The sequence below is a fragment of the Molothrus aeneus genome, chromosome 20 (genome assembly GCF_037042795.1).
Source record: "Molothrus aeneus isolate 106 chromosome 20, BPBGC_Maene_1.0, whole genome shotgun sequence".
NCBI lineage: Eukaryota > Metazoa > Chordata > Aves > Passeriformes > Icteridae > Molothrus > Molothrus aeneus.
In genome coordinates this window covers 9,430,221-9,450,092 of record NC_089665.1, presented here as the reverse complement: position 1 = coordinate 9,450,092, position 19,872 = coordinate 9,430,221, and the positions used below count along the sequence as shown (strand labels likewise).

Below are 19,872 nucleotides of genomic sequence, written 5' to 3'. Positions count from 1 at the left end.
AAAGTGATAAAATTTGTTCATTTTCTTCCAGTCCTCCCTTGCTTTCTCAGCAGCAGCATGACTGGAAGTTGCCTTTAACCCATATGCAGCAATATTTGGTGGTGGTATCTATTAATTGCTTATTATCATATTATAACATCATATCATGATATCTTCATGTATAAAACACATATCAGAATATTTAAAAACAATCTCCAGATCATTCCCTTTTCCTGTTACACATTCCCCAGTTTCCATTTCTAGATTTCCACTGTAGTTCAAGCATTGAGTTCCAAACTCCATTTCATTTCACTTTGGTGTATGTTTGGCTTTTTTTTTTGTTTTAATTTTTTTTTTCAGCATGTGAAAACCATTTTCTCTGGTTGGAAACTATTACTTGTCCTTGGTGTGAACAAAACTTCCTTTGTTCAGGTTTTCTAACGGGTGCAAACTGGCGTGCTCCAAACAATGCCATCAAAAATCCTCCATTGCTGCAGACTCCTGGGCTGTCATGTTTTAAGCAGTAGCTCAAGATCTCTTAAGTGAAGAAGAAGAATCTTCCTCCTCCTTTAATGAAGACTTTTTTGGGGGGTTTGAATCCTTCCTTCCAGCCTTCCCTGTAGGTCTGGGAGTTGTGGTTGATGCCAGGTTTTGGGAAAGCTGAGATGTTCTACCAGAGCAGCTTGGAGCCCTCATTTTGGATTCCCTCTTCCCTGCAACCAGTACCTGGAGCTGCTTTTACAGCTTAATATCCAATTCTTGAAACCTGTTTGGAAATATTCTTGGCTTTTGGAATGGGAAAGAAAAACTTTTAAGAGCTCTGAGAGCTGCCACGGGGACTTGCTACTTAGCTGGATCCAATCCAAAATGGCAGCCACAGCCTCGTTTCTCACAGGTGCTTTTTGAAGAATTTAGAGCTCTGTTTTCAATTCATGAGCTCTATTTATGTTTTGTCTGTGCATGTGAGACTGTGGAGCTCCAGGGGCTGCTAAGGGGATGTGGAGCCTTTGGCTGGGAGGTGCCAGCCCACAGCTGCCCCCTGTCCCCTCCGTGGGCAGCTCCTGCTGGGGTGAGTGTCCCATTCCCAGGGGATAAACTGAGGTAGGGCTGCAGTGGCAGCAGATCAGGCCACGCCATCTCTGTGCCCCCAGGGAGGTGTTTGCAGGCAGCTTGGATCTGTGTGACTGTAGCCATCATGTTTTATGGAAAAGCCTTTCCTTAGGATTTGTCCTCCTGAGAAGCTGAGAGGCCTCAGGAACGAAGTGTACCCAGTGGTTATCTGCTGCTGTGGGATGCAACAGGTGCAGCTGGGACTGGCTCATGTGGTTGTTTCTGATTAATGGCCAATCACAGCCCAGCTGTCCAGACTGTCTCAGCCTTTGTTATTCATTTCCTTTTCTATTCTTAGCCAGCCTTCCGATGAAACCCTTTCTTCTGTTCTTTTAGTATAGTTTTAATCTAATATATATCATAAAATAATAAATCAGCCTTCTGAAACATGGAGCCAACATTCTCATCTCTTCCCTCATCCTGAGACCCCTGTGAATACGGTCACATGTGACCTCAGCCATGAAAATTTATCCATGGATAAATGAAGGGCATTAAATTAACCACAGTTAATTCAGGGGTTTGTAAGTCTGCAAACAGCACAAGCTTCTGGTGTTTAAAGAAGTTAATTGGGATTCAAAGAAAATCTTGAAGCCCTAATGCATTTTTCAGTGCCAAGCAAAGCAAGGAACAACCAAGCTCTCACTAATTCATGGCAGACACGAGATGCAGCCTTGAGCCCCTGTCTCAGCAGGACAGTTAAGGACACACAGCTTAAATCCCCTGACAGAGCTGTTACTTTGTGAAACTGCTAGATTAAATATTAGTGTTTTCATGTGATCAGTGGTGTAATGTCACATCCAGAGTTTTTGGAAACTTTATTTTGTGCCTGTTAGAGAATTTGAATTTTCTTTACAGGCGAGATGCTGGCGGTTGGGTGGCATCTTGTATTTTCATCCCAAAGCCTCCAGTGGGGAGGTATCTTCAGATTTGAACCTTTTTAGCTCCCAGGAGTCAGCAGGTGCTCAGCACTTGAGCTGTAGAGGCTGAACCCGAACCATCCCATGGTTTAGAATGCTGCAGGACTGGGCAGAGGAGCTGTTAACCTACAGTGCTCTCAAAACAGGGCCTAAACACCTGTAATCTCATTTTAGTCACTGTTGGATCCTGTGCCTTTTGTTACTCCATTTAACCTTACTTTCTGTAATTTCCCCCCAGTATGAAATAATAAATTATCTTTAAATAATGAATATTAATTATTCAAAAGTTCTATGCATGAGAAGAGCTGGGCTGGGATTTCCATGCTAAATGCTTCAGCACAAATAAACTTCATTTGGATTTGGACAATTTCTAGCTTTTCTTTGCAAGTCTCAGGTTTAAGCTCCACCAGGTCTTGGCACCCCAGGCTGGATAAACATTCTCCTGGAGTTCAGGATATTTCAGAGCAGAAGCTGAGTTAAGAAGGTTTGGCCCTCTCAGTGTGTCTTCCTTTGGGGACTGGAGCTCTGTTTGAAGCAGATTGGAGCTGGGGCTGGTTGCTGGCAGGGTTCAAAAGGAGAGGGAGGTGTCTGAGCTGCTTGGGATGTTTTATGGGAATCACTCCTTCCTTACCTTTGTTGTGCTGGTTCCTTTCCCTCTTGTTTTCATTCCTAGCCAGAGATGTGCATACACGTGTGAACAGCATTTGCATGGTTTGGGGGAAAAATCTTTAATTGCCAAGAATAATAGTTCCCAAACCTTCTATTTTCCTTCTTTTCCATTTCCTCCTTTCCCTTTGCATAGAGCTGCTGTGTTCCAGTGGACAGAGAACGTGCTGCTGTCTTAATTTCTGAAATCTCTTTATTACTCTGTCCCTCTTTAATTTTCCTCATTTTCTGCTTAGCTGTGCTCTACATTTTCCTGAGCTGTTTTTTCTGGATACAGATGTTTTCATCCAGAGGCTTTTTTTTTATCCCCACACTGCACTCCAAGCTCGTGATCAGTTAAAAGCCATCAGCAAACCTTTAGTGAGTTGGTGTCATTAACAGTGATTTTAATTGATAAACTGCTGGGCTAAAATGGCTTAAAATGCTATTTCCCCACATTTGTGTAGCTTGTGTGTAATTCCAGGCTTAACAGGGAGAAGCAGCAGTTCTCTGTAGTGTGTGCAGAAAGGTGGCTTAGCTCTGTAGTAAATGGTATTTTCAGAGTAATTTCATTTCTAATTGTGCTTCATGGGGTGGGTTTCATTCTCCCCCATGACCCAGAGCAGAGATAATAAATAACCAGGCAAGAGTGGATGTAAGCTGAGAGCCTGGAGCACTGTACTTGGGATTTGCTGGTCAAACAGTAGGAGTATTTTAACTTTTTGGACGTGTGAGCTGAAGTGCAGAAAGAAATGGAAACAACCATAAAATGACATTTCCAAAAGTTCACTTGAATTTATAGTTTATTGATTCCTAAGAACCTTATTCCAAATCATGTTCTCTTCTGATATTGTAAGCGGCTTGTTTGGCAAAACTTGATGCCAGCCTTGGCTGTGTTCTGAGGCTCATTACATCTGTTTTAAGTTGTTGGTTAGCTGGAAATGAGCTCCATAATGTTTGCCATTTTCCTGCAGTTTGACGTTCCATATCGGATCCATTTCCAGGCACTTATGAAAATACATTGAGTGACCATTGCAGGAAGTCTGGAAATTCATCTGAACTGCTTCTGGTTTAATCTTTTCAACATCGCCATCAGTGACAGGCTTAAGTAGCTTGACCACCAATTTTTAAACATGGTTTTCACACCTGGTGAGTTTGAAATGAACCAATATATGAAATTCTCCCATCTTTTTCCAGCCATGTTTGCCACTCCTGACTGATTTCTGGTGAGCTGGCATTTTCCTTTAGAACCATGTGAAACGTGGGATAAACTTCTGTGAATTTTAGTCAGCTTCAAGTCTTGCTTCTTCCAAAGCCTGTGTGGTCATGAGCAGTTAATTCAAGACTTCTTATATTTATATTTTCAATTAGAGAAATGGCAGTGGTTGCTTAGGCAGAGTGTTACCAATATACCACCCTACAATGCCTTTCTACCTACCTTTTTAGCCATTAAATAGATGTGTTTTTAGCCATTAAATAGATGTGTTTTTAGCCATTAAATAGATGTATTTTTGCAGGTGTAAGTTGTTTTCTGGCCTTTGCAGATCAGTGGGGAGGCTCAGGAGCTGTTTGTTGCCTAGGCAGAGTTACCAATATACCTCCCTACAATGCCTTCCTACCTACCTTCGTAGCCATTGACTGGATGCATTTGTAGCCATTGACTGGATGTATTTGTAGCCATTGACTGGATGTATTTGTAGCCATTGGATGGATGTATCTGTAGCCATTGGATGGATGTATCTGTAGCCATTGACTGGATGTATCTGTAGCCATTGACTGGATGTATTTGTAGCCATTGACTGGATGTATCTGTAGCCATTGGATGGATGTATTTTTAGCCATTGAAGGGATGTATTTGTAGCCATTGACTGGATGCATTTGTAGCCATTGACTGGATGTATCTGTAGCCATTGAAGGGATGTATCTGTAGCCATTGACTGGATGTATCTGTAGCCATTGACTGGATGTATCTGTAGCCATTGAAGGGATGTATCTGTAGCCATTGACTGGATGTATTTGTAGCCATTGGATGGATGTATTTGTAGCCATTGACTGGATGTATTTGTAGCCATTGACTGGATGTATTTTTAGCCATTGACTGGATGTATCTGTAGCCATTGGATGGATGTATCTGTAGCCATTGACTGGATGTATCTGTAGCCATTGACTGGATGCATTTTTAGCCATTGGATGGATGTATTTGTAGCCATTGGATGGATGTATCTGTAGCCATTGACTGGATGTATCTGTAGCCATTGACTGGATGCATTTTTAGCCATCGAAGGGATGTATTTGTAGCCATTGGATGGATGTATTTTTGCAGGTGTAAGTTGTTTTCTGGCCCTTGCAGATCAGTGGGGAGGCTCAGGAGCTGTTCTCGGTGCGCCACGGGCCGGTTCGAGCTGCTCGGATCCTGCCAGCTCCTCAGATCAGTGAGTACAGCCCCAAACCCTTCAGCATCCCCAGAACTCTCTAAAAATATGCTGAGCCACTCCAGTAAAGCTAACAAAACAGGGTTTGTGTTTTGGGGTGGCACTGGCTTCTGCTTTGTTCATTTCTCCTTGTTTTCCATTAACTTTACTCACTTTGACCCTTTCAGTGGTTTGCATTTTATCATCCCTTGAGTGCAGCTCCTCTTTGCCTCTGCTTAAATACTATTTGATCAAATTCTAAACCAAGCTGCTTAATTTAACAGGATTCTTCCAGAGGTTGAGTTCACCCTGAGAAGAACTTGCTGCAAAATCTGAGCAAATGTCCATAAACAAGCAAATTCCTCTAAAAAAATTACCCTGTTCCATACAAACCCAATCTAATTGTTGATTTCTGAAAGAACTGCTTGGGTTTAAATTAAATTGGTTGTTTTTACTTTGTGGATGAAAAGAATGTATTTCTAGTATGACCAAGGTGTTTGGGGACTATGCTGGTTTAGAATTTCTAGTAATTATTTTATGAATTAATTAATGAACTCAAAAAATACAGCCTAAAATCTTATTATTTAAATTATTCCTAGTAAATTGTACTGGTTTTGTGTGTTTCAAAGGAAGTAAATGAAGAATGTTTAATGGACATATTATATATAGTTTTGGTGATTTCCTAAGCAGAGGAATATACAAAGTATGTGTGGCTGTGGAACTGTTACAGGTTAAACTAACTTAGAGTGAAATACTTCCCAAGCCTGTTGCTCCTTTATTCCATTTACTGGAACCCTGCATAATTCCCAGTGAGCTGCTGCTATTTGTGCCATTGAGTGATAGATGTCTGTGCCCCTTCCTCTTTAGAAGGAAAAAAAAGGAGAAAGAGAAGTGGAAATGAAAATGAAGTAAATGAATTGAAGAACCTGGGAGTTCTGTTTTTTTCTGGTATTAGAGCAGGTTTTTGATTTTTCAATCAAGGAAATCACACCCATGAACTCCTTCAAGCAGTTATTGTCTTTCTGCCCCTAAATTCCATATATTTAGCATCTGACAATGATAGTTGTTACATTAGAAAACTATTCAAATTAGCTCATATTAAATTAAACCAAACCTTTTAAAAACATGTTTTGGTCTCTTTTTACATGGCTTGGTTTAAATAAATCTTTGATTAAAAGTACATGAATGTATCATTGACCAGTATCTGGAATCAGATAAAAGTAAAGCTGTAATAAGAGGCCTTAGATAACTAACTCATGAGCTTTAATGATTCTGAACAAAATAAAAGGAATTTGTAAAGGAGAAGCTGATTACCATCAGCAGGCTCAAACACTGTTTTACTGTAAAGCTGTAAAAAGGGAATTATTGAAAATAGGAGTCTCCTGGTGGATGGATTTGGCACGTTCCTAGAAGCAGATCTGAGCTGGTGATAAGCAGCTCATTCCCAGGTGTGAAAGGAAAGCTCATGGCTTTAACTTGGTGACTTTACAGCAGCAGAACTTAATAGTTTGTCAACTATTTCATGAAAAAACTGCAGCCCTTTGATGGTAGATCCTCTGCCTGGTGGTGTGCCTGGTGGCATAATGCAGCCTTGTTTCAGAGGGATTATTTCATGCAGGGCATCTCCTGCAGCAGGGCCTGGGCGGCTTTGTGAGCTCAGGGGCTGGGCCAGCTGCTGGAGCTGCTGGGACTGGCATCTGTGGCACCTGTGCCCTGCTCTGAGCCCCCCAGGGGAGCTGGCCCAGCTCTGCCCTGCTCTGAGCCCCCCAGCCTGGGCTGGCCCAGCTCTGCTCTGCTCTGAGCCCCCCAGCCTGGGCTGGCCCAGCTCTGCTCTGCTCTGAGCCCCCCAGCCTGGGCTGGCCCAGCTCTGCTCTGCTCTGAGCCCCCCAGCCTGGGCTGGCCCAGCTCTGCTCTGCTCTGAGCCCCCCAGCCTGGACTGGCCCAGCTCTGCCCTGCTCTGAGCCCCCCAGCCTGGGCTGGCCCAGCTCTGCTCTGCTCTGAGCCCCCCAGCCTGGACTGGCCCAGCTCTGCCCTGCTCTGAGCCCCCCAGCCTGGGCTGGCCCAGCTCTGCCCTGCTCTGAGCCCCCCAGCCTGGGCTGGCCCAGCTCTGCTCTGCTCTGAGCCCCCCAGGGGAGCTGGCCCAGCTCTGCCCTGCTCTGAGCCCCCCAGCCTGGGCTGGCCCAGCTCTGCTGCCTCATTCTGATGTCCTGCTCTGCAGCCTGCAGGAGATGGCCGTGAGTAATGGAGGGATTTCTGTAAATAATGCCAAACCCTCCAGATATCAGCCCCTCTCCTCAGGCCAGGCCACACCTAGCAGGGCCTTCATTAGGCAGGGCTTGAATTAATCTGTGCAGTTTACAATATACATGGCCTTTTGGAGACTGAGGCTTTGACTGTGAGCAGATTTTGGGCTTGCAGAGCTCATATTCAGACCATGAGAACATCTCAGTCTGGACTGTGGCAGTCCCAGGGACAGGAATTCTGAGCTGTAATCCCTCTGAGCCATCCGTGGCTCTTCTCCACTTCCACATCTGGGGTTGGGCTGGGGTTAGGGTTGTTTCCATGTGTCCAGGTCTGGATTTTCTGTCAGTGCTGAGGCAATGATACATTCATTTCAGTTACCTTTGTGGTTTTTTTCACCTACAAAATCAGAATATTGATGCTTTCTGAAGGAAGTCAGTGCTACAATCTCCCATTTTTTATTACTTATCCCAGGTCATTTTACAAGCCCCTGGCCAAATACCTGCTTTGCCTTGTGCTGTCCCATTTGTCAAGGTAGAGCTGCATAGTTTCAAAATCAATCAAGAGGCTCAGAAAGCCAGGGAGCAGCTGTGTGTGTGGCAGCTCCTGCTCAAAGGGGTGACAGGCTGGTGTGGTGAAGTTTAGATCAGTGGTTGTCTGTAAAACCTATTTCCATGTCTCAGCATTATGAAAATAAATTCCTCCAGCGAGCTGAATTAATTTATTGCCATTTTCTAGATTATGCAGCTTGCAGAAAGATGATATAATAGCCCTACATCTCTCAGTGAATTTGACTGTTCACTCAAATTGACTTATAAGTGGGGAAAAAAGCAAATAAAAAAAGGAAATAGAAAGAATTTAGAGGCACTAAAACCCATTGAGAGTTGGAATATTGCAGCAGATTTATCCCTGTTCTCCACTGCTCCCATCTTTGATGTTGGTAAAATGAAGATTGGAACCTCAAAAGCTGACTCAGCTTTATGTGCAGGTACACTTAAAGAGCTTTAATATTTAGGTTGCTTTTAAAGGAAGGCAGATGTGAGGTTTGTGTATGTTCAGCCACTTGGGTGGTTCAGTGGTTTGAAATCCCCATAAAGGCCAAAAGAATCCCAGGCCCTGCTGGATGGACAAGCAAGGTTTGGGCTGGTTGTGCAGGTGTGTGTCTGAGTTCTGCTGGGGTTTTTGGGATAATGAATGGCAATGTCTGTGGATTATAGAAATTACAGGCTGGAATTCTCCAACTTAGTCTCTTTTAGAGAGATTACAGGGGAGAATTTTGGGGTGCAACACTGTAAAATCCCGATTTCTTCGAAGCTTTGGCCTGACCTGTGTTTCCTCATCACATCATAAATGAAATAAATTAATTATTTCATTGTTTTCTGGTGCTTTAGACCAGTGCACCTGAAACCTTCACCCGGCTGGGCTGAGAGGGAATTCCAGCCTGGGGCACTCCCAGGTAGTGCTGGGCTGCTGCAGGACCACGAGTGCCACAAGATCTCCAAGGAAAAGATGGGAATGAGAGGGGTTTAGTGGAGCAGGAGCAGCACTCATTATTAAATGGGACTGATCCGTGGAATTACACACCAGGAAAATCCACTCCACGGTGCCTCTGAGCACTGCTAAATAGGTCAGAGTGTGAAATTCATCCAGCAGCTTCCTCCTGCTGGCAAACCAGGGCCATTCCCAGAGTCCTGAGCAGCCTTGGAGTTCCTGTGACATCCTCTGGGCTTCATTTCCATTCTGCACAAAGATGATGTGCTGCTTTTGGTGCTGTTGTCACTCTTTTTATTGGCATTATTGAGAGGCCTTAGCAGGCCCTGAGGCCCCAGTTCACAGTTTCATCAGCAGGACAGGGTCTAAGCTGCTTTGAGCTTAGGCTGGGTGACCTTTTGACTTCATAAACTTCTAAATGTTGATTTGTATGAAATTTCATTTAGCCACAGAGATATTTTTTTTCTCCCTTTTTTTTGGTTCAATTTTAAGCATACTAACTGAAGTGAGGTTTTTGAAAAACCAAACCTATCATTTAGCTAAATGGAGCTGTAGATAAGGTGGTGCCTTGTTGGCAGGAAGGGCAGTTTTCATTACTTTAATTGTGTGATTTGTCAGGATTTCCAGCATTTTATAAATGCTGTAGTGTTATATGACAGAGTTAAAAGGATTTAGAATAAAAGGAGTTTAAGAAAGAGACTTTGCAACAGGATTTCAATACTTTTTGTATTTGGGGGGATTTAGAGAGCTGTTTTTCATTTCAATTTTGTTAAACACTGTGTGTGCAGCAGGTGTGTGCAACGTCAGCGCCTCGCACATGCAAATAAACACAATTCTACAAATGAAAATTAATCCAGCAGAACTTGGGGGATTAAATGCCACCCCAGACCTGGGAGAGGCTCCTGCCTCCATTAGAGCCCAACACATGTCACTGTGCAATCTCCAGGATGGGACAGCTATTAACCTGATTTAGTGCCCTCAGAGGCCTCCCAGTAATGATCCTTTCCTGCACTATTAATATTTACATTCTGAAAGTATTGAAGGAGAAAATGGATTTTTTTAAAATTGAGGGACTTGAGTCATTATAGACAGAAATGAGAAGTTTAAGCACCTGTTGTAGAAATTTTGCAAATCTGTACTGTGGGTATTAAATCTGGCATTGCTTTTGATTTTGGGCACTTGATTCCCTGGGCTCCCCCTCATTTTTCCTCCTTCTTTCCTTTCCTGGTCATTAAACTAGACCATAAATAAACATCTGAATTTGTGTCTCTAATATATCCTCTAATATATTAGTGAAAAAAGAAGGCAAAAAGTAGAGTTAAATACTTCAGGTGAAATCCTGGCTGCACTTAAATCAGTGTCAGCAGTGCTGGTAGTCAGCATTTCACCCTCGTGCTGGGAGCAGAACAAATGGAATTCATCTGTTCCCTGCATTGAAGGAAACAAATTGGTTGCCAGACTCTTAAGAAGACTTTTATGTTTCATTTATCAATTTCCAGGTCAGTACATACAGTACAGGTTTGACTCACCAAAGAGCTTGATATAATAGGAATAAAAGGAAAATACATCTGGCTGGTTTAGGTTATTTGTAAAGCTATTGTTGATGGTGGAGTTATTGATGTGATCCATTTGACTTTGTAAATAGCCAAAGGTGTAGGAGGGAAGATTTTTCCTTGTACAGTTGAGAGGACTCAACAGTGTTTGTTACAAATTAAATGCATGTACCTGAGTCATTAATAATTAACAGTCTGCTGTGTCAAAATGTATATTGTTAATTGTTGTGCCTCTCTGAATAAATGATTTGGTTTTGTACAGCACTATTCAAGATTTAAATTTTGAGCAGACTGTATCACTAATATTCTTTAGAGATCAAAGGGTTTGGTGTATAATGGAGAAAAAAAAATCATTATTCACCACACATGTGCAGACCTATAGATAGATAATTAAAAAGGCAAAGGTTGAAAGAAAATGGAGGAAAGTTAGTAGTGGTGGTATTGGTTGTTACTTTGTTCTTTAAGTTGGGTAGAAACATAGCCTGGAATTCAGTTACACATTGTTCACAAGCAGAAGGGAGATTTTTTTTTTTCCTTTAAAGACTCAATGTTAGTTTTATTTCTGTTTACGCAGCAATAAAGCAAAGCTCTCCAAACTCTTAAAACCCCGTTTTAAGAAGTGTGGCGTCTTTAACAGTCTGGTTGTGCTGGGCTGGAGCTGTGAGTGGGCCTGGGGCACAGCAGGGCTGGCTCCCGGTGCCAGGCTGGTGGCACTGCTGTGGGACAGGGCGCCAGGGCAGGCCCAGCTGGGCTCTGCTGGGCTCTGCACCCCTGCAAGGGCATGGCATGGGCTGGGCTGGGCTGGAGGAGCTGTGCTTCCACCTGGGGGTTGTTTTCTTAAGGGTTTACATCTCCTGGTGCTGGAACAGATGGATGTGGTTTGGATTTCTCCTCCTGTTTTCTTGGGCATGGGGCAGGGGCTGCAGAGGCTGCTCTGAGCTTGGCACTCCTGGGTTCCACTTCTACAAACTGGAAGCCAAGGTGTGAACCCAGGCAGAGCTGCAGAGAACTTCCTAAAAAACAGGGAAAAGGGAGCAAGAGCCACTTGTTTCACCCCCAGCATCCCAGCCCTGGTGGGATGAACAGAAAATCCCTCCCAAAGCCTGGCCACGTTTTGCTGCTTGTGTTGGTTCTCGTTTTCATCTCTCTCACAGCTCTGCCTGTAATTTGAATTTCTGTCCCTTACCTTGCACAAGCTGGGGGTTGTGTGTAATATCAGTAGATTGGGCCCCAGCCTGAACTTGGAAACTGTACAAACAGCATGTGGTGATTTGCTTTTTCTTTTCTTTTGTTTTCCCTCTTGCCAGGTGCTCAGAAATGTGATAATTTTGCTGAGAAGAGGCCTCTGCTTGGTGTGTGCAAAAGCATTGGGTCTTCTGGGTAAGAATGTTTTCTGGGGATAAAAGGAATATAGAAATTGTGTTGCCTTCTGAAAAGCCCTGCAGATGACATCTTTAAAGCTTTGTTCCTTTTTTCTTCATGGGATAACACTGGCATGTGGCTTTAAACTATTTTTTTGGTGTGTCAACATATATTTTCCTATGACTTAAGCTTTTGGAAAGGAATGAAAAAGAGACTCTTGATATAAAATAAATAAAGAGGTATTTAAAGTTTATTTTATTCTCAGTGGAATCACAACTTTATGATTAACCTTTTCTGATATTAATCCAGGTCAGAATTATTATTGTGAAGTGTTTAAAGCAATCTCTGTGTCTTAAAAAGTAATTTTTCAAGCAGCAAATGAATTACAAATACCAAGCATTTCATTGTTGCAGGCACATGCTGTATTAATGCACGTGTATTAGCAAAATACATGTTAAACCTCCTTCCTTGAGTTACAAAAATCAGTTTACAATCTTGCTTTGTGCTCTCTCCGGAATTGTTGTATCACTGCTCTTATAAAAGAGGCCCTTGAGATATTTTGTGTTTAATTCAGACAATGCACAGGATTTATATCTCTACCTACAGGAAAATATTTGCTTTTCAGGAGTAATCCTCTACACAGCCATTTAATGGCTGAGCAGTTGAAGTAAATCTTCTTACAGTTGTAAGACTAATTCTGTGCCACACCTTTTTCAATTAAGAATTTAATCACTGTGTGTGTGAAGGAAGAACTGTCAAATCTTTACCCCTCTCTGGTATTACTGTGTTAAATTGCAATATTAATATTACCTGCCTTAAATGTTTGAATTAAAATCCACATAAGGCAGAGAAGTGAATTTTTTCTTTATGTATTTACAACTTGCAAAAATCAGTTTATGGTGATTTTTCTCTTTTTCTTCCCTGCCCTGTAAGTTTAACTATTTATAAATTAGAGGTGCAAATACTGCTGTGTCTTTATCCAATCAGTGCATTTATATATGTAAAGGATATGTTGGTTTAGTAAAAATCTTCCTTACAGTCTTGTTTTAGAAGCTGAGATACCTGAGAAATGAACAAGCCCTGAAGATAATTATTTTCACTGTGTTATTGTATTTCTGTTAATGGAAAATAATTCAAAGGTTCTGGGCACTTTCTGCTTTCCTCAGAAAAAAGCCCCTGATGTGTTTTCAACTCCATAATATTGTAATTTCTGAATCATTCTTTGTTGTTGCCATTATTAATTAACTCCCAGATGAATTTCCTGCTAATAGATTTTGTTTTCTATTCTTGTGTGTGATCATTTCCTACTCATCAACAAGATGGAACTTTTGCCTCATATCTGATTTTCTGGTACACATATTTTTGGGTTTTAAAAGTCACATTTTTCCAGCTATTCAAATGACTGAAATGTTTCACAGGGGGGTTGGCCTGGATGGTTTTTAAGGGTCCCTTTCCAACCCAAAGCAGTCTGTGATTCACTGTATAATCTTTTCAAAACAATTGTTTGCACAGCCCCCCAAAAGATGCAGTCCTGACACAGAAATGGGAAACAGATTGTGGTTTTTGGCTGGTATTTCTCTGCTGGTTTAGAGGTTGGTTCAGTCAGTTTCAGTCTTAGATTACAGATCTGCAAATTAAAAGGAAAACCAAAAAAGAAAGAATATCTGACTAAATTTGGGGGTTGTGGAGGGTTGTAAAGACATGCCTGCTTGTTCCTGGTGATAAGACAAACAAACCTTTATAGACACACAAAACGAACTGGTGGGTTTGGTGCACATTAATGCATTTCCTGGGTGGTGAAACATTAAGATATCTCTATTTCCCCCACATGGGTTATTGAAGCCATAGTTTGGAACAGACTGGATCTGTAAAAACCCTGGCAAATACACCAGAGAGGTCCAAAATACATTACTTTTGTTCTGTTCAGATGTAAATGTTAAATAAATACTTCAGTTTAACTAATGGAGAAGTTTAAAGGGAAACCAACCGAGATAATTCTGTTTTAATTCAGATTATTTAAGAAACGTTGAGAATAAATGGAGAGAGTGCAAATTTGCCCTTCAGTAGATAATATAGGTAACAAGAAAGCTGAAAATAATCAAAATGACCGATCTAGGAGGGCAATAAAAGCACATGAAGGGGCAGGGAAGGCAGAGCCCTTGTGCTGTCACTGCAGGCTCCTAAAGCCTTTCTCCAGACCTGGATCTCTAAGCCATCCTTACCAAAAACATTTGATATTTTGGTTCCCTTGTCCTGTGTCCAAACAGCCAAATCATTTTGCCAAAGATGAACAGATAATGCCATAATCTTACATAGGCTGTATGATAATCGGCTGGTGCTGCAAGTGTAACTAATTAAACAATCAGTAATAGATGATTAAAAAGTAAAAGTTTGAGGCCTTTGGGGAGAGTGCAGGAGCTCAGGCACTGGCCCCTTCAGCAGCCTCTAGCCTGTGCTGGCTTTTCAGTTTATATTTTTAGAAAGATGAATTAGTTTGATGATATCAAGTGGTGGAAAATTTTAGATGACTTGAAGAATTGGATGGAGGTCATTCAAGGGCATGAGAAGCAAGAGGTAATCTTTATTAATCATGGGAGGAGAGAGGAAATTAGGGTAAATTAAAGAAGGAGGAGTAGTTGGAGCAAACAAAATGTGTAACTTTGGCTGGCCAGCATTTTTTTTTTCCCCTGCTGATCTGTTTACAAGGCAAATCAATTGACAGCAGATTTTCAGGAAGCGTGTGCTTTATTCTCTGGGCTACTGTAGATGAAATCCTGCTAACCCTAACCCAGTTTCAGCTCAGGAATGTGTTTATGGGAGTGCTCAGGTTTAGGAAGCAGCTTCCCATGAGTAACAGCACAATTAAAGCATTAATATTTTCTCAATTCACATTTCAGAGTGACGTGAGCCTGCTCAGGCTCCGGCAAACACTGGGTAGTGCTAAAATCCAGTGTCCACTCCAGTGTCTGCAGCTTTTAATGCTTCAGATGAGCTGGCTGGGAAATGATTTGTCAGACACCAACAGCAAAGGTCCTGCAAGGATCCCCCAAGAGGAGGAAATGAGCTCTGGTGAATGAACTTTTTGTTCCCAGACACTGCTCAGGGGAGCTCTTCCTGGAATGCCCTGAAATCTCAGAAATTTCCTCTGGTTTTTTTCCTGGTGGTGATGGTGAGGGCTCACCTGGCTCAGCCCTGCCATGGGCTGTGCAAAGGGTGTGCTCACTGCAGATAGAAAATGCACTTTGTTTTCTGAAATCACACAGAGAAATGGTCTGGGCCACGTGGTTGTGATTTTGAATTGTGTTGGGCTCTGTGAAATAGATTTCATGAAGTTTGTGAAGTATTTGTGAGCTTTTATTGAAGAGTGTGCAAAATTCAGATTTTGTGAAGACTCTCAAGCCTAGAAAGCAAATTTAATTTAATTATTTTGTTCCAGAAAGTACAGTAGGATCTCTAAAGTTGGGCAAAACTCTCTCATTTCTGTTACCTTTGGGGATGTGAGTCCCAGAGGTTCTTGTGCTGCTGCATAACTGCAAAGCCTCATTAACTGCAGAGCTGTGTGGTGTCAGCTGCCTTGCAAAGACTTCCTTCCCTTCCAGCAGATGAAAAACATTTTCCTCTCTGATTTCTTTTGGGAAAATTCAGTTTAGCCTTAGCAGGTTGTGTGGTGGCTTTTAAGAGCCTGAGAGAGGCAGGAATAAAGTAGTTTAAATTCCTTTTAGTAATGTTGGATGGGGTAGTTATGTGCTAAAGGTAGAATCTCCATCTTAAAAAGAGCTCTTCATTTTTTCTTGTGAGCTGATTCTGTGATTATAAAAATGTACTTATTTGTAATGTTGAAGTGTAATGTTTGCTAGTAATTATGTGAATTTTCTCATGGATTCCAATGCCAGGAGATGGAGCTTTAATGGAATAAGGTGGTGTTTCCATGTGTAAATACCAAGGGCAGGAAAGCTCTGGAGTTCCTCTGATACTCCAAATGTTTGTCTCAGTGAACCTAGAGTAAGAAATAACCTTTGAACTATAATAAACTGTTAATCTTGGATCAAAACTGGGACAAAATGAGTATTTGGGGTCAGACCTTGACCAGCTGGTGAGAACCATGGGTAGTTTTGACCTTCTAAAGCTTTGATTTATGAAGCTGTAAAAAAAGGAACCTTTTCCAAGGCATCCTTGGGATGCAGTGGAGGCTTGGGACAGCAGATTTCCGAGCTGAGGCACAGTTCTGTTTTACTGCTTTGTGTGTAGTGATGCAGGGAGGGGATGGAGGGATGGGAAGGATGGAGGGCAGGAAGTCCAGATAAAACCAGCTGGAGGACAAAGCTGCCCCCAGTAACTTGTCAAAAGAAGCACCACAGGGAAAAGATAATGCACAGCACCATTACAGGCAGGGCTGCCACTTCCAGGGCCACTTTAAATTCCACTTTAAATTATTAAATACTGTAAATGCTATAAAGTTAATTAGAAGAGGAACAAACTCTACAAAGATAAATGTGTTTTCAATATGTTTCTCAGGGAGGGTACAGTAGAAACCAGTGAATGAGAGGAAATTTATTTCTGGCAGCACTCTAGACATGGAACTGTGGTTGAACTTTTTACCCTAATTACGTCCCCACTAATGCCTGCAGCGGGCTGGAATCAAAGTGGCCCTTCAGGCCCTGGAAAGTCTCTGATGTGGCGAGCGTTTGTTGTGTGCTCAGGGTTACTTCAGAAAAAACCGAATATTGTGACAGGATTTTTCTAAATTTCTCAGTTACCACCCACCTCACTTGTTGCCTACAAAAATAGAGTAATTGTTTGCATCTGTGTGTTTTTGTCTGTCGTAGAAATAACTGTTATAAATCAACGTGACAGAGCTGGAGAGCAGTTGAGGATTATATTTTCTTTTCTTATATGTTTTAGGGTTATTTCTGTGTTCTGTAGTGTAGGAAGGATTTAAAGGACGTTGGAAAGCAGAAATTTCAGGATGATTGAAGTTGTTCTCTTTTCTTGAGGACTCTTAAAGCCATCAGATCCCATCAGTGGCTTCACAGAGGATGCTCTTTAATCTGGTTTTTTCCTAAACAAGTGCAGTCACTTCTTGCTCGTAGTTGGAGCAGCTGATTGCAAACTGCTTCAACTTCCAGCCCCTGTTTCTGTGTCGTTACACAACTGCTGCCACTCGAGTAATTCCTACAACTTGACAGTATTTGAACTTTGCATCTGTTACTGAATGCCATTTCCTCCCTTACCATGGGCACTCTCGAGTCCTTCCTGTGCTTTTCCCTTCCTTTCTTCAGAAATGTTTAATATGCAGAGAAAATGTCATGGGAGTTTGAGCTCAACCATTCATATATGGATGAGCTCCTTTTAAATCTCCACAGTAGAGGAAAAGACAATTAAAATACAATTTTAAGAAATTTGATGTCATTATTATTTTTCTTTAGTTTGGTTTTTTTTAAACAGAATGAATGTATCTTAGCTTTAAATTTTAATTTTGCAAATTTCAATTTATAATATTGAATATTTCTTCAGTAATTCAAACTAGAGATTTAGAAGGCTCCTGCTTTGTGAAAAAGCTGTAAGGCATGTGCTTAAAAAAATATCTTCCTTGATGCCTTCTTTCTATTAATTCTGACTAGGTCGTGTATTTGAATATCACCTGAGGAGACCCCTCACACATTTTTGGATGGCTGCTCAGAGACTTATTTTTAAAATTAATGGTGATTAAAATTATTAATAGAACATTTTAACGATAATATTTTACAGTGAGACAGTAATAAAATAACACGATGTTTTAATCAATTTTGCCTGCACAATTGGAAGAGCTGCATCTCCCATTTCAGCATCAGGTGTCTCTCTGGGGAGAATGCTGTGTTGCTTTGTGCCTTTCCTTAGCAATTGTAATTCTCCTGGGAATATCAACCACCTTTAACTAGGAAATTCCTCCAAATTTAGCAAAAAGTGCTCCAGTAGAGGAGGTGGCTGCATCGTTGTCTTCATTGAGAGAAAGGATATAAAATACACTGAAGTTTGTTTTTGAAGTTAAACAATTCATGGAGGGTTTCAGCTTTAAGACCAATTTAGGGAAAAGCAGAATATTCCTTTTGCTGCTTGTGGGGCTCTACAAGTAATTATTTTCAGGTATTATTTCATCATTTTAACCCATTTTAACTTCACCATCATTTTGGTGAGTTCAGCTACGGTGAGAACTCTGCACATCTGTAGAACATGGTCTGTGATTCAAGTCATAAAACAGAGTTAGAAATACCTAAGAACATATAATTAATGGGCACTTGGGGAAATTCTGGCCTACCTGATGTGACCAGAACCTCAGAGCAGCTTTGCTGTTCCGAGCACTTTTCAAGTGCTTTAACCAGAAGATCTGAGCTCATTCCTGCTCAGCTTCAGTCATACGCACTCTAAAACCCTCTAATTATTTCTTGGAATCAGGATTGTTTTCAAGCTCCTCAGAAATTGTCATTTGAGCCATAAACTGGCATATAAACAATGAAGATTTAGCAGAGTCCTGCGCAGCTGACAGACATCTTCTAATGATCTCCGTCACGCAACTGCCGGCAGCGGCTGCCTAATGCCGAGGTGATGAAGTGTTGCACAACCCCACGGGTTTCTTACGCCGTTAATGACACCGAGGGCAAAAGAATTTTAGTTCAGACAGGTCAGGGCAAGGTTTTGTGCTTAGTGGCGAAGCCCCAGAGTGGTTCTGAGGGCGGCCTGGAGCCGCTGGCTTAGCGCGGCCTTTGTTGGTGCTGAGGGGAGAGGCCGAGGGGCCTGCGAGGCGCGTGAATCATGAGGGGAGAGCGCAGAAAGGGGGGAAAAAACGAGCCTGAAATGGAAAGAAATGGGTTACAAGAACCAACAGGATGAAATATTTGGTCCTTCATGAGGGTTTTAGCGGTAGCAGGAAAAGATTTTTCGGCGCTGGTGGTTGAATGTGCAACAATGAGGTGGGGATTCTGATGCTCACAGGTTGAAGAGGAACATGCCTCAGATATATACAATAATTGTATATATGCTAAAATAATCAGCTGCAATCTGTGTTAACTCTGCTGTCTTCTCATACACCATGAATCAGGAAATTCTGTCAGTACAAATGCCTCAGAATAAAGAAAAAAGCTGATATTGCTTTGGAGAGTTAGAAATATTGGCACTTTTAAGAATTTGTGTCTAGCTGAGGCTGTAAGTGGCTCCACAAAATGCTCAGTTTGGGTTCTACATGTGCTTGGTAGAATTTGGCTGCAGCTGAGGTATTTCAGCATCAATTTGTTCTCAGAGCTGTGCTCCCAGAAATGTGATCTTTTCCTCTTAAGCTGTGACATGTGGCTGTCTCTTGATATGCAAAAATTGCTACATTTTTTATTTTGGTCCGTCCTGTATGATCTTGGAGATCTGTGTGGCTCTTACTGCAAAACAAATTATGTGCATTTATTTCAGTGGTGAGTTCTGCTTCATTTGACAGTAGGAAGGGCAAGGCAACTCTTTAATTTTGTATTTTTTGGGGGAAACACATCAGATTGTGGCTTAATTAGCTGATCACAGAAATGTTAGTGGTTGATAGAGGTATGATAAATGCAGTTGTATTCTGTCAGAACTTAATCTTCATGAACATAAGCAAAGATTTACAGAAATGTGTTCGCTTTCGTGCGTGTCCAGAGAATGATCAACCAGCCAGTGCAGGTTCATAAATTGTGTATAAAAAGCTTGTTTGGCTACAAACAAGCAAAATCCAGTCCAGAATATACCAGAAAAAATGATCCTGCTCCTCCAGTGGAGCTCCAGCTGTACTTTCCCCTCAGTGATAGCCACGGCCAAGCCGACAGCCCGATCTCTGGAGCTGCTGCTAATCTGCCTCTATTACCCAGTGGCAATGTGATGGGCCAGCTCTGCTCTGCAACGTGGGGCAATGTGATGGGCCAGCTCTGCTCTGCAACGTGGGCCAATGTGATGGGCCAGCTCTGCTCTGCACCGTGGGGCACGTCTCACTGGAGTGGAAAGTGTGTCACACCCGGCTCTCCCTGCAAGGGCACAGCTGAGGAGGCAGCTTGTGCTGGGTTCTACGCTCCATGATGGAGTGCCACGTGCTGGGGACACCGAGGTGGCTCTGTGCGTCCTGAAATGTAAAACCAAACCAAATAAAACCCCCTCGAACCCAGAAAGAATCTT

At 42.0% G+C, this 19,872-nt stretch overlaps 1 protein-coding gene across 8 annotated transcripts in view; it reads left to right on the top strand.

Annotated features, from left to right (window-relative positions):
* The window catches only part of BCAS3 (BCAS3 microtubule associated cell migration factor), a 300,365-nt gene that overhangs the window by 10,212 nt on the left and 270,281 nt on the right, over window positions 1-19,872 (top strand). For all 8 annotated transcript variants that reach the window (XM_066563443.1, XM_066563444.1, XM_066563445.1 and 5 more), the window contains exons 6-7: window positions 5,002-5,083; window positions 11,655-11,727. In XM_066563443.1, coding sequence (XP_066419540.1) covers window positions 5,002-5,083; window positions 11,655-11,727 — 155 coding nt within the window. The remainder of the gene's footprint in view (window positions 1-5,001; window positions 5,084-11,654; window positions 11,728-19,872) is intronic.